Source organism: Anomaloglossus baeobatrachus, chromosome 2 (genome assembly GCF_048569485.1).
Source record: "Anomaloglossus baeobatrachus isolate aAnoBae1 chromosome 2, aAnoBae1.hap1, whole genome shotgun sequence".
In the NCBI taxonomy this organism is placed as follows: domain Eukaryota; kingdom Metazoa; phylum Chordata; class Amphibia; order Anura; family Aromobatidae; genus Anomaloglossus; species Anomaloglossus baeobatrachus.
The window spans coordinates 325,236,872-325,251,266 of NC_134354.1; the positions used below are offsets into that span (position 1 = coordinate 325,236,872).

The 14,395-nt window shown below is 46.2% G+C and overlaps 1 protein-coding gene across 1 annotated transcript in view; it reads left to right on the forward strand.

The window, feature by feature from the left end:
* The window catches only part of GPATCH3 (G-patch domain containing 3), a 147,599-nt gene that overhangs the window by 116,305 nt on the left and 16,899 nt on the right, over positions 1–14,395 (forward strand). The window contains exon 3 of the mRNA XM_075335905.1: positions 14,139–14,313. Within this exon, the coding sequence (XP_075192020.1) occupies positions 14,139–14,313 (175 nt within the window). The remainder of the gene's footprint in view (positions 1–14,138; positions 14,314–14,395) is intronic.

Sequence of the window (14,395 nt, forward strand, 5' to 3'; positions counted from 1 at the left end):
TCACAGTCCACAGTAGTGACGTGTTAGTCACCATTGTGCTATTCCAAAGTTGCTTAGGAGTCAGGACACAGAAAATACTATGAAGGAGCTGAGAGGATTGGTCTTTTCTAAAATAAAAAATAAGAGGTGGACAACTCCTTTAAATCAAAGCAAGGCCTTCTCTCCGGCATGGCATCATTTCAGCACAGGATCATAGCTGATTCTTTTTGTGAGGTAAAACATTTTCCTGCCTATTTTTTTAAAAATGTTTTACCTTTTAAAGAATTATTTGTGATCCGTTGCTGTAATGTTTGTGTACTTTTTTACTTCCCCCCCAAGCCCAGGAGAAAGGCTAATGATCAGACCATGTTCCTGTATGGTCAGAAACAACCATTATACAATAAACTAGAAGGTGGCCCAATTCTAACATATCAGGTAGTCTAGAATGTGTATGTAGGTTAGCAGATTGAATGATAATATAATCAGCAAGTCTTGAATAATGATGGTTCATTTTTTGCTCGTTGGTCTCCTGCTGTGCAGCACGCATCGACGTGTTTGACAGTGGGAGACCAACGATCTGAATGGGCAGGGAGTCGGGGTAAGCTAGTAATCATGGTACACATCGGGTAACTATGCAAAGCGGTTTCCATACTTACCTAATGTGTACACTGGTTAACAGCGTACGCCGGCTCCGGCACACGTGTGCCGAGAGCCGGGGTAAGCTAGTAACCATGTTACACTTTGGGTAACTAAGCAAAGCGGTTTCTCTAGTTACCCGATGTGTACCATGGTTACCAGCCTACGCCGGCTCAGGCACACGTGTGCTGGGAGCCGGGGGAAGCTAGTGGTTTCACACATCCGGCTTTTCTCCACTTTGTCAGATCCTGCGCGCTGCCGTAGGCTGGTTTCAGACGTCCGTGTTTTAGGTACGTTTGACATGCGTTTTGTAACACGGATGTCACACGTACCCATGTTATTTTATGATGTGCCTCACACGTCCATGTTTGCACACGGACCGTGTGACTTTTCATGACCCCGCACGCACACACGCAGGTATCTTCGGTAGCACAGATGTCACACGGATCGCACACTGATGTGATCCGTGCAACATCAGTGTAAAACATACCAGAGAAAATATGGGTCTTTTTATAATAAAAATATTTTCTATATTTACTTCTCTCCAGAGATGCTGTCTCCGGCTCTGCTGCCTCCTGCTCTTTATCGCCGCTCATTATACTCCCTGAATATTCAGTGCCCTGAGGAGCTGGAAGCAGGAACAGCGCGGGGACTTCAGTGTCGGGGACCGCATCGCTGGGTGAGTGTACAGCAGAGTGTGTGTGTACATGCATGTGCGCTATGTGTGTATGCGTCTGTGTATCCATGTGTGTCTGCTGCGTGTGTGTGTATATACATGTATGTGTGCTATGTGTGACACGGACGTCTGAAGGCAGCCGTACACTGTGTACAGGACAGTGGCTGCGCCGCAACTTCCTGGTCACATGACAACATGTGATCGGAGCTTGTCGCGCGGCAACTGTTGTGTACACAGTGCACGGGAGCGCGTCGGATCCGACAAAGTGGAGAAAAGGTAAGCGACAGTGCTGACGTATGCCGGGAGCCGGGGTAAGCTAGTAACCATGTTACACATCGGGTAACTAAGGAAAGCGGTTTCTATAGTTACCTGATGTGTACTTTAAATACCAGCCTACGCCGGCTCCGGAACACGTGTGTCAGGAGGCGAGTTAAGCTAGTGGCTTTTCTCCACTTTGTCTTGCGGTGTGGGCTTCCGCTGCAGCAGTCACCTGGGAGTCGGGCGTCTCCGTGTGGGTTCGGGGAATGCGTGCGGGGGGCGGGGCCAGGGCGAGCTTCCAATGCGTGAGGGTGCGGGGCCTGGCCGAGCGGGGAATGCGTGCGGGGGGGGGGCCGGGGCAAGCGGCCAATCCGTGCAGGGGGCGGGGCCAGGCCGAGCGGCCAATCCGTGCGGGGGGCGGGTCAATCCGCTGGTTGTCACTGTAACGACACAATTGTCACTGTAATTTTGGAGCAAGACAGACAGAATAAGGCAATTATATATATAGATGGCAAGAGCACATATATGATTATCTCAGCACAGCAACATTTTTTTTTAAACCCATCCAGTTGTGAAACTCAATATTCCAAAACTTAATGATCAAGGTTAACTTTTTTCTTGGGAAAACCCCTTTAAGTCCATCGGCTAGGTTAGTAATCTGTGACTACTTGATGTGAGATCTTCGAATCTCCTTAAGTCCCGGCTAATCAAAAGAGAACACTGGGAGGTAAGGAGATTCCTAGGCCTATCATCAGCAGTCCCAGATTACACCATGTTCCAAATTATTATGCAAATGATATGTTTCTCTGATTTTCCTAAATGGTCAGTGCAAATGACAGCCAGTCTAATAAAAGTCATCACCTGTTAGAGTATACATCGAATTATATTGAAGAAACCTCCCAATGATAACAGCATAAGCTTCAAAATTAAAAAACTCAAAATACACTGTTCCAAATTATTAGGCACAGTAGACCTTCTAAAAAATTTTTATGTTTTAAAGAACTGAAAATGCTCATTTGTGGTATTTGCAGCATTAGGAGGTCACATTCACTGAAATAAAAAAGCTATTTAAATCCAAAACATCCTAACAGGCCAAGTTACATGTTAACATAGGAACCCTTCTTTGATATCACCTTCACGATTCTTGCATCTATTGAACTTGTGAGTTTTTGGAGAGTTTCTACTTTAATTTCTTTGCATGATGTCAGAATAGCCTGCCAGAGCTGCTGTTTTGATGTGAACTGCCTCCCACCCTCATACATCTTTTGCTTGATGATACTCCAAAGGTTCTCTATAGGGTTGAGGTCAGGGGAAGATGGTGGACACACCATGAGTTTATCTCCTTTTTTGCCCATAGCAGCCAATGACGCAGAGGTATTCTTTGTACATGAGATGGTGCATTGTCATGCATGAAGATGATTTTGCTTCTGAAGGCACGTTTCTGCTTTTTGTACCATGGAAGAAAGTTGTCAGTCAGAAACTCCACTTTGCAGAGGTCATTTTCACACTTTCAGGAACCCTAAAGGGGTCTACCAGATGTCTCCGCATGATTCCAGCCCAAAACATGACTCCTCCACCTCCTTGCTGACGTCGCAGCCTTGTTGGAACATGGTGGCCATCCATCAACCATCCACTACTCCATCCATCCGGACCATCCAGGGTTGCTCGACAATCATCAGTAAACAAGTAAACAGTAAACAGACAATCATCAGTAAACAAGACTGTTTTAAAATTAGTCTTCGACCTAAGCCACACGGCGAGAAAATCGGTGCGAGTGGAGTGCGATAAAACATCGCACTCCACTCTGACCAATTCTAACCTGTGTGTCAGCGCACATGAGCGATTATTTTCTCAGCCCTAATCGGACCGAGAAAACAATCGCAGCATGCTGCTTTTGTAATGTGAGAGTCATTTCTCTCGCACCCATTCAAGTGACTGGGGCGAGAGAAAAATCGCACTGCACTCTCGGTACTCCGGTATACCGCGCGTGCAGAGCGAGCATTTCAATAGCCGGCTACGGAGGAGAGAGGGAGAGAAACAACTCCCTCCCTCCTCTGTGCCGGCCTGCCCCTCCGCAGCGCCGGCCCGCCCCTCCTGAGAGCCGGGTCGCCCCCCACAGCTGAGGTCCGCTCACACAGTCGGACATACACTAGTATGACACTTGGCTCCCGCTGTGCTGCCAGCGCGAGCCGAGTGTCATGCGAGCATCGCAGTAGTGCCCCGTGTGGCCCCAGCCTTCATGTATGTCTGGGCCCACTGCAACCGTTTCTGCTTGTGAGCACTGGTTAGGGGTGGCCGAATAGCAGGTTTATGCACCACAGCAAGCCTTTGAAGGATCCTACACCTTGAGGTTTGAGGGACTCCAGAGGCACCAGCAGCTTCAAATATCTGTTTGCTGGTTTGTAATGGCTTTTTAGCAGCTGCTCTCTTAATCAGATGGACTTGCGTGGCAGAAACCTTTCTCATTCTGCCTTTATCAGCACGAACACGTATGTGTTCAGAATCAGCCACAAATCTCTTCACAGTATGATGATCGCGCTTAACTTTTCGTCAAATATGTAATGTTTTCATCCCTTGTCCAAGGCATTGCACTATTTGATGCTTTTCGGCAGCAGAGAGAACCTTTTTCTTTCCCATGTTACTTGAAAACTGTGGCCTGCTTAATATTGTGGAACATCCAGTTTTCCTTTTATTGGGCTCTCCTGGCAAACTAATTATCACAGGTATCGGAGATTGATTTCAGTGATCCAAATGAGCTTCACTGAAAAAAAAAATAATTGCTATGACACTTAAATCCAATTTGCATAATAATTTGGAACATGGTGAATTTACCTGTTCGATGAATCACAGTTCTGTGAATTGCTTCTTATCTCTAGTTATGAGACAAAGAAATTTTAGTTTTTGTAGTTTGCTTTGATTTTGGAAATCAGCCAAGGTCAGACTTCACCAATGTAATCTCATATTTACCTATTGATACATATATCCAAACACTTAGGGTAAGTTCACACAGTGCGTTTTTCGTGGCATTTTTGCGCATGAATTTTCTTCCCCAGCAAAGTCTTAGTTTTCATTTTTGCTGTCTGCACACACCGTCTTTTTTAGCTGCGTTTTTGTGGGCACCACAAAAACGCAGCATGTCAATTATTTTTGAATTTTCACTGCGTTTTCCACCCATTGAGTTCAATGAGATGTTCAAAAACGCAATGAAAAACGCAAATTGCAAATATAGCTGCATTTTAGTGCGTTTTTATGACTAAAAACGCAGCTATAAACGCAAGGGGTGGGTAGTAAAGTGACATGTACATGAAGAGGATCCCTTCTGTCAGTAAGCACAGAAGCGTGAATCCTCCCGGTACCGCCCCGCCACCGCTGCTTCCATTTCCCGCCCAGTGCCATGTCTGCTCCCGTGCAGGAGGTGGAAGCGGCTGCGAAATCAAAAGTGAACAGTAGAAAAATCTCATACTCGCCTGTCTGCAGACTCCCGGTGCCATGCTCCCAGCTCCTCTTCCCGGTACCACCACCCCCGCTCCGGCTGTGTACCAGCTCCCAGGCACGTAGGATAGCTGCAGGACCTAGCGGTGATCACCTGATGCGGTCACCTGATGCAGCAGCTCATCGTAAGTGTCGCGGTGACGCAGGATTTTACCGCCCGGCCGGCTATCAGCTGATGCCGTCAGGAGACTTAATCAGCTGATTACCGGCAGCTCGTGCAGCGGTCAGATGGGAGTCAGCACGGACGTGTGTGGTTGGGGTTTTTTTTTTTGTTTTTTTTCTTTGCACTGATGCATCAGCCTAGACTGTACAGCGAGCGAGCGCCGAGTGACTGATTCTCCGGCGCTTGCGGTCAGTTCATGACAGCTGCAGACAGGCCGGGCTGATGTCCGGAGTGCAGGTGAGAGCACCGGCGATCACCCCGGCCTGTCTGCAGCTGTCCTGAACTGAACCGCAAGTGCCGGGGAATCAGTCACTCGGCGCTCGCTTGCTGTAAAGGCACGCCGTAGCTCAGGTGAGAGCTCCGGAGTGCAATGCAGGTACCTGAATCCAGGCCTGGCATTACTGGAGTTTTCTCCGGTAGCCAGTCCAACGCTGCACAGAAGTGTGTGGTTTGTTTAGTTTTTTTGCAGTGATGCATCAGCTGATTGTATAAAAGCCGTTTATACAATCAGCTGCTGTGTCATGTGATTCAGGCCCTTGAACCCGGACACATCATCTGATCGCTTTGCCTTCCAGCAAACCGATCAGATGATACTGGATCCGGATTGGACGGCGTGGGACTCTTGACCCAGGATTACTGTGGAGGTAGGTTCTTTATTTCAATAAAGATGGAGTCACTAATTGTGTTGTGTTTTATTTCTAATAAAAATATTTTTCTGTGTGTTTGGTTTTTTTTATCTTTACTAGAAATTCATGGTGGCCATGTCTAATATTGGCATGACACCATAATTTTCGGGCTTAGGGCCAGCTGATAATACACAGCTAGCCCTAACCCCATTATTACCCAGCGAGCCACCCGTCACCAGGGCAGCTGGAGGAGTTGGATACAGCGCCAGAAGATGGCGCTTCTATGAAAGCACCATTTTCTGGGGTGGCTGCGGACTGCAATTCGCAGTGGGGGTGCCCAGAAAGCTTGGGCACCCTGCATTGCGGATTCCAATCCCCAGCTGCCTAGTTGTACCTGGCTGGTCTCAAAAATTGGGCGAAGCCCACGTCATTTTTTTTTTTTTTTAATTATTTCATGAAATTCATGAAATTTATTTAAAAAAAAGGGCTTCCCTATATTTTTGGTTCTTAGCCGGGTACACATAGGCAGCTGGGGGTTGGGGTCAGCCTGTACCTGCCTGCTGTACCCGGCTAGCATACAAAAATATGGCGAAGCCCACGTCATTTTTTTTTTTTGGGGGGGTGCAAAGAAATCCTGCATACAGTCCTGGATAGAGGATGCTGAGCCTTGTAGTTCTGCAGCTGCTGTCTGCTCTCCTGCATACACTATAGGATGGAGGATGCTGAGCCTTGTAGTTCGGCAGCTGCTGTCTGCTCTCCTGCATACACTATTGGATGATGGATGCTGAGCCTTGTAGTTCTGCAGCTGCTGTCTGCTCTCCTGCATCGTATGTGTATAGCAAGGATTTAAAATATAACTTTTAATAAATATAATGATAAAATAAATCAAAGTGCAAAGTGAAGTATAATAAAAGGAAGGATCTCACCCAGTTCTTCTCCTGAGGGATCCACACCACTGTATAATCCAAAGCGGGCGGGCACCAGACCAGTGACGTAAAGCAGGGGATAAACAATACAGTTACATTACCCCTGTCGTGCCCCTGCAATAGCTTCCGCCCTTACAAGGGCAGCACCCAAGTCAGGATAACTACCCCAATAAATACACAATACCCCTCCCAACGCGTTTCCCTCTCCGTGTGACCGGAGAGTTCCTCAGGGGAGAAAAGAAAGGTAAAGCCTGCAGTGGCAGGTCAATACATTACACTACTTGCTTTCAGTCAGTGTGTTCACACACCGCTTTCAGTGTATGTGCTAATGGCCAGTGGGACGCTGTATACTGCCAGAACCCTACCTTATATATCTCTCAGCACTCCTGTATCACCTGCAGTCAGTGGGAGCACATGTTTCAGCAGCCTTACTAATCGATCACCGACTAAAAACATAGAAGGATCTGCCCAGATTCTTATCAGGCAGAGCAGGTATGCACATCCTCATGTTTATGCAGGGCGGATCGGAACGATTTCACCCATCCTGCCCATCCAACTTACAGTTCAAGTGGACTCAAATGGCTGTGCCCGTGCGATCCGCACTCAATCTATCGGGTCTAGGTTGCCCCGGCGGTCACTCGTGCGCACGCGCGGCTGGATCATAGTTCTTCCGCGTTCCAAAGTGGAACGCACACATCGCGCATGCGCGGGGTCACGCTCTCCATCTATCGCGTGTATGTTGCCCGGGCGGCCACTAGTGCGCACGCGCGGCTGGTTCATAGTTCTTCCGCGTTCCAAAGTGGAACGCACGCACCGTGCATGCGTGGGTCACACTCCAATGTTATTGGCCGATAAGCGATACTTCCGCGTACCACTCTGGAACGCACCAGCCGCGCAAGCGCAAACCATAGTGGACATCCAAAAGAGATCATGATAAAGAAAAAGCTTTTTAAACAAAGGGAAATAGTATTCTAAATTGAATCGGTTAACTATCACTGCCACCACTGGTAACACCTAGTATGTAGGGGTACAAGAATAATGGCACCTATAGAGCATAACGCCTTCATCAGTCTCTTAGTCATGAATCGATTTATATTGTGAAATTCTTTGGAGCCACTTGAACGATGTCCACATTAATGTATAAGGAAATAAGGGATCGAAAAGAATAGGGTCGGCATAGATTAATTATGGCAGCTTTATCTAAAGTCTTTTGCTGAGGTGAACGTTGTGGTGGTTGATGGTGGTATTCGTCTTTTTAACCGTGCCATTTGATCAGTTATATAGAGCCTTTCTGTTAGCCTACACCGGACCGAGGTTTTTGAGATAGTAGGCTTGTGGGAGCTATTATGGTAGTTGTGGGGTGCAGTGAATTTGCCCCTACAGTGCTTCTAGTATTTGATATATTGATGGGTTTTCCCATCACTCATGTTCTCCCATTATTGTGCAGTGTTAGTTTTGTCTATGCCGACCCTATTCTTTTCGATCCCTTATTTCCTTATACATTAATGTGGACATCGTTCAAGTGGCTCCAAAGAATTTCACAATATAATCGATTCATGACTAAGAGACTGATGAAGGCGTTATGCTCTATAGGTGCCATTATTCTTGTACCCCTACATACTAGGTGTTACCAGTGGTGGCAGTGATAGTTAACCGATTCAATTTAGAATACTATTTCCCTTTGTTTAAAAAGCTTTTTCTTTATCATGATCTCTTTTGGATGTCCACTATGGTTTGCGCTTGCGCGGCTGGTGCGTTCCAGAGTGGTACGCGGAAGTATCGCTTATCGGCCAATAACATTGGAGTGTGACCCACGCATGCACGGTGCGTGCGTTCCACTTTGGAACGCGGAAGAACTATGAACCAGCCGCGCGTGCGCACTAGTGGCCGCCCGGGCAACATACACGCGATAGATGGAGAGCGTGACCCCGCGCATGCGCGATGTGTGCGTTCCACTTTGGAACGCGGAAGAACTATGATCCAGCCGCGCGTGCGCACGAGTGGCCGCCGGGGCAACCTAGACCCGATAGATTGAGTGCGGATCGCACGGGCACAGCCATTTGAGTCCACTTGAACTGTAAGTTGGATGGGCAGGATGGGTGAAATCGTTCCGATCCGCCCTGCATAAACATGAGGATGTTGCATACCTGCTCTGCCTGATAAGAATCTGGGCAGATCCTTCTATGTTTTTAGTCGGTGATCGATTAGTAAGGCTGCTGAAACATGTGCTCCCACTGACTGCAGGTGATACAGGAGTGCTGAGAGATATATAAGGTAGGGTTCTGGCAGTATACAGCGTCCCACTGGCCATTAGCACATACACTGAAAGCGGTGTGTGAACACACTGACTGAAAGCAAGTAGTGTAATGTATTGACCTGCCACTGCAGGCTTTACCTTTCTTTTCTCCCCTGAGGAACTCTCCGGTCACACGGAGAGGGAAACGCGTTGGGAGGGGTATTGTGTATTTATTGGGGTAGTTATCCTGACTTGGGTGCTGCCCTTGTAAGGGCGGAAGCTATTGCAGGGGCACGACAGGGGTAATGTAACTGTATTGTTTATCCCCTGCTTTACGTCACTGGTCTGGTGCCCGCCCGCTTTGGATTATACAGTGGTGTGGATCCCTCAGGAGAAGAACTGGGTGAGATCCTTCCTTTTATTATACTTCACTTTGCACTTTGATTTATTTTATCATTATATTTATTAAAAGTTATATTTTAAATCCTTGCTATACACATATCATATTCAGGATTTAGGCTACATCTCCCTGCCAGTTGGCAGGTCTGCTTTTCCTGCTCTCCTGCATCCACTAGTGGATGGAGCATGCTGAGCCTTGTAGTTCTGCAGCTGTCTGCTCTTCTGCATACACTAGTGGAGAAGGAAGAACATATTGAAGAAGGAAATTACATCAGACCTTTTTTTTTTTTCTTTTTTCAACAATCTTTAATAGCGTTGTTCACTGATAAAAAACGCATAAAAACGCAGTGAGCAAAAATGCAGCAAAAAATGCACCAAAACGCAGTAAAAATGCATGCGTTTTTGCTGCGTTTTTTTTGCCACGGGTGCGTTTTTGTGCGTTTTTTGCCAGCGGCAAACTGTTTACTCTTATCTGAGTTTGTCATTTTCTGTGGTTGTTTTCAGTTGCATATTGCATGCAGGGATCTTCCCTCTCAGTTGCTTAGCTGGGTAACTCCCTGCAGTTATGTTTGGAGTATAGCTCCTTTAAGTCCATGTGTTTGTGGCTTTTTGAATTTGTAATGATTCTTGTTTTCTGTTCATTGGTATGACAAGAGCGCCTGGTATAGGACGGAGTGCAGATCGTGCGATCTGAGGGCCTTTTTGTACTATCAGGAATTTGGAATTTTGTAGGGTTTTTCTCTGGCCACCATCAGCCCCTTTCCTGTCCTTTCCTATTTTAGTCAGGGGGGGCCTCACCTTTTGCTAATCCTATCATCTATCTGTGTATTGTGTTTTCCTATATCACCGCAGTCTATGAATGTGGGGGGCTTGGTCTTCTTTGTCTATTTTCAGGCAGAGAGTTATTCATCTTTCCCTCCTTTAGGATAGCTAATTCTCCGGCTGGGTTTGCGGTGCAGAGGATGTTAGTTCACCCCTCGGCTACTTCTAGTGTTGATGGTTAGTAAGGGGATGGCGGCCAGATTAGTTGCCAATGCTCTTGTCACCTTTTACCAATGATTTATGGTGATCTTCCATGGTTCCGGATCATAAGTGTTACCAATGGTTTTCTTGGTGAAGGTGGTCCCAGCTGCCTTGAGATCATTAACAAGTTCCCTATGTGAGAGGGGAGCCAGCACGATCTGAAAATGGCATGCATCATATAAAAAGTGCAAATTCACAGATTTATTCCAACTGTACTGTAATATAAATGAGATTTTTAGCAAATAATTGATCAATTCTTTGAGCCACCCCTGCTAACGTCACGGCAAATCTCAATAGGGGGGTCCTACTCTATATTCTGTATTTCATGTGCCATGCGGCCTCCTAGATAAAGTTAAAAGCAGAACCATAATGGAGCACACATACCTGTAACCTGTATATATAACCGCTTCTATGTTGCAAAAGAGGCAATTGTGGATAGAGGCCAGCCCAGGTCCCAGCATGTGGAGCAAGCTCTACACATACCAGGACTATATCAGAACTGACCCTCCCAGTGCCAGAGAGCAACCATTGATAAAGGCGGACCAGATCCAAGTATGGTGCTTAATTAGCAATGCCTGTGGAAAGGGTGAGGCAACTGAATGTGTACAGCTACCAACAGGAGGAATATATTGCAAACCAAGATCAGGCGTGCATAGCATGGTGGTGACCAGCCACCAGACATTTGTAGCATAACTACAACCAAACCGAGAGAGAGGGGAGCCAGCACGATCTGAAAATGGCATGCATCATATAAAAAGTGCAAATTCACAGATTTATTCCAACTGTACTGTAATATAAATGAGATTTTTAGCAAATAATTGATCAATTCTTTGAGCCACCCCTGCCAACGTCACGGCAAATCTCAATAGGGGGGTCATACTCTATATTCTGTATTTCATGTGCCATGCGGCCTCCTAGATAAAGTTAAAAGCAGAACCATAATGGAGCACACATACCTGTAACCTGTATATATAACCGCTTCTATGTTGCACCTTTTATATGATGCATGCCAATTTCAGATCGTGCTGGTTCCTTTTTTTCTCTGTTTTGACCGTAGTTATGCTACAATCTGGTGACTGACCATCACTATACCATGCACGCCTGATTTTGGTTTGAAATGTATTCCTCCTGTTGGTAGCTGTTCAGATTCAGTTACCTCACCCCTTTCCACAGGCAATGCTAATTAAGCACCATTCTTGGATCTGGTCCGCCTTTATCAATGGTTGCTGTTTGGCACTGGGAGGATCAGTTCTGATATAGTCCTGGTATGTGTAGAGCTTGCTCCACATGCTGGGACCTGGGCTGGTCTCTATCCACAATTGCCTTTTTTGCAACATGGAAGCGGCTATATACAGGTTACAGGTATGTGTGCTCCATTATGGTTCTGCTTTTAACTTTATCTAGGAGGCCGCATGGCACATGAAATACAGAATGTAGAGTAGGACCCCCCTATTGAGATTTGCCGTGACGTTGGCAGGGGAGGCTCAAAAAATTGATCAATTATTTGCTAAAAATCTCATTTTTTTTATTATAGTACAGTTGGAATAAATCTGTGAATTTTCACTTTTTATATGATGCATGCCAATTTCAGATCGTGCTGGTTCCTTTTTTTCTAAGTTCCCTATGTGTAGTTTTAGGCTCATCTCTCATCTTCCTCATGATCCTGGATACAAGGTGAGATTTTGCATGATGCCCCAGATCGATGTCAATTGACACTCATTTTGTATTTCTTCCATTTTCTTACTATTGCACCAACAGTTGTCTCCTTCTCACCCAGCGTCTTACTTATGGTTTTGTAGCTCATTCCAGCCTTGTGCAGGTCTTTGGTCTTGCCCATGTTGTAGAGGTTAGAGTTTGACTGAGGCCTCTGCCATACTTCTGCAAAAAACACGTGCGTGTCTCGCGTTCCATTTTCCGGGTCCGTGTTCCGTTTTTTTGTCAGTTTCGCCAGTACGTGTGACAGCCATGTGATGGCGTTTGCTCGCCGTGCGTGCGTGTTGAATGTCCATGTATGCGTGAGATACGTACGTGTCATGTCCATTTGTCTTGATCCATGTGTGAGGCAAAATGTCGTTGCTACATACCCGCTGACAGCAGACACACAGAGTCGCGCAATGAGAATGAACTCGGATAAACTTCACCCGACTTCATTGTCATACCACTGCTCTGTCGGTGTGCGGCGTCCTGATTAGCGGTCACCCGTGAAGGACTCACCGGTGACCGCTAATCCCTTGAGTGACTGAAGTTAGCGGCGTGATTAGCGCTGCCGTCACTCGGGTTACCTGTGGCTAGCTGGGGTCCTCCACTCAAGACCGCAACTCACCTGTGACTTCATTGCTGATTGCGCAGCTCACTTCAGTCACTTGGGCGACTTGCTGTCACAGTTGGAGGATCCAGCGGTGGCCGCGAGCAACCTGAGTGACCTCATCGTTGATCGCACGGCTCACTTCAGTTGCTGCGTGGAGCTTACAGAGAGCGGTCATGGTATGTGGCTGCTCTTGTCAGCTTCATGTAGCAGAGCTGAGAGCATTGTGGGACCTCCGTGGATTACGCCGGACCTGGATGGGTATTTGGGGCTTAATAAAGTGGTGAAAGAGGGTGTTTGTTTTTGTCTTTGATTCCAAATAAAGGATTTTTTGGATGTGTGTGTTTATTTTCTTTAACTTACAGGTTAATCATCTCGGGGAGACGCCTAACATGATTAACCTAGGACTTAGTGGCAGCTATGGGCTGCTGCCATTAACTCCTTATTACCCCGATTGCCACCGTATCAGGGCAATTTGGGGTGAGCCGCGTAGAGTCCCAGAACTGTTGCATCTAATGGATGCGGCAATTCTGGGCGGCTGCTGGCTTATATTGTTAGGCTGGGGGGGCTCCCCATAACGTGGAGCCCCCCATCCTGAGTATAAGAGAGGGGGAGAGACCGACCGACGGACAGAGAGAGGGACAAACAGACAGAGAGAGAGACAGACATCCACAGACAAAAAAGATTGACCGACATCACATCCTGAACGCACAAAAGAAGTGATACGGATGCTACGGATAGGACACGTACATGCTACGTGTCACGTACATGCAGGCACGGACCCATTGACTTTAGCGGATCCGTGCCTGTGTGATGCCGGAGAAACACGGACATGTTATGTGTATGGAAAAAGCAAAAACGTACCGGCGGATGTGTGTTGGAGGCCTGAGTGTGTGGACAGGAGTCTTTTATACAGGTGACAATTTAAGAAAGCTGTCTAATGCAGGTTACAAGTTGATTAGGAGCGTCTAAGTGATTTGTAGGAGCCAGAACTCTTAATGGTTGGTAGGGGATTAAATACTTATTTCTCTTTGCAAAAATGCAAATTTATATAATTTATACATTGTGATTTTCTGGATTTTATTTTAGATATTTTATCCCTCACTGTTAAAATTAACCTACCCTTAAAATTGTAGACTGTTCATGTCTTTGTCAGTGGGCAAACTTAAAAAAATCAGCAAGGGATCAAATACTTATTTCCTTCACTGTATTTCAAAATTCTACCAAAATCTTTATTACTTTGTGGGGGAAAAACTTCCACAAATATAAGAGTTCAACCAGCCACAAAAGTAATGTGTTTGGAAAAGCTGAATCTCAAAAAATGTTTTCTCAATACAACATGTGTCTATGTAGCTCATGCAACGTTTACGTTCATTACATTTCAGTAATCCTATAGGATTTTTTTTTATCTTTTTATAGGACAATGACACTTGTGAAGAATGGGAGCGATATGACGCTTTGCATGAGGATATCACGTCACAAGAAAGGGCTAAGGAACGTTTGTATGAGGAAGAGATTGAACTAAAGTGGGAGAAGGGTGGATCTGGATTGGTGTTTTACACAGATGCCCAGCTATGGCAGGAGCAGGAAGGTGGTAAGCTGCGTGCCTTGGCAAACATAAAGTGACATTCTTGGTGCTGGCCTTTTTTTTTTTTGTACGCTTTTCTCCACAATAC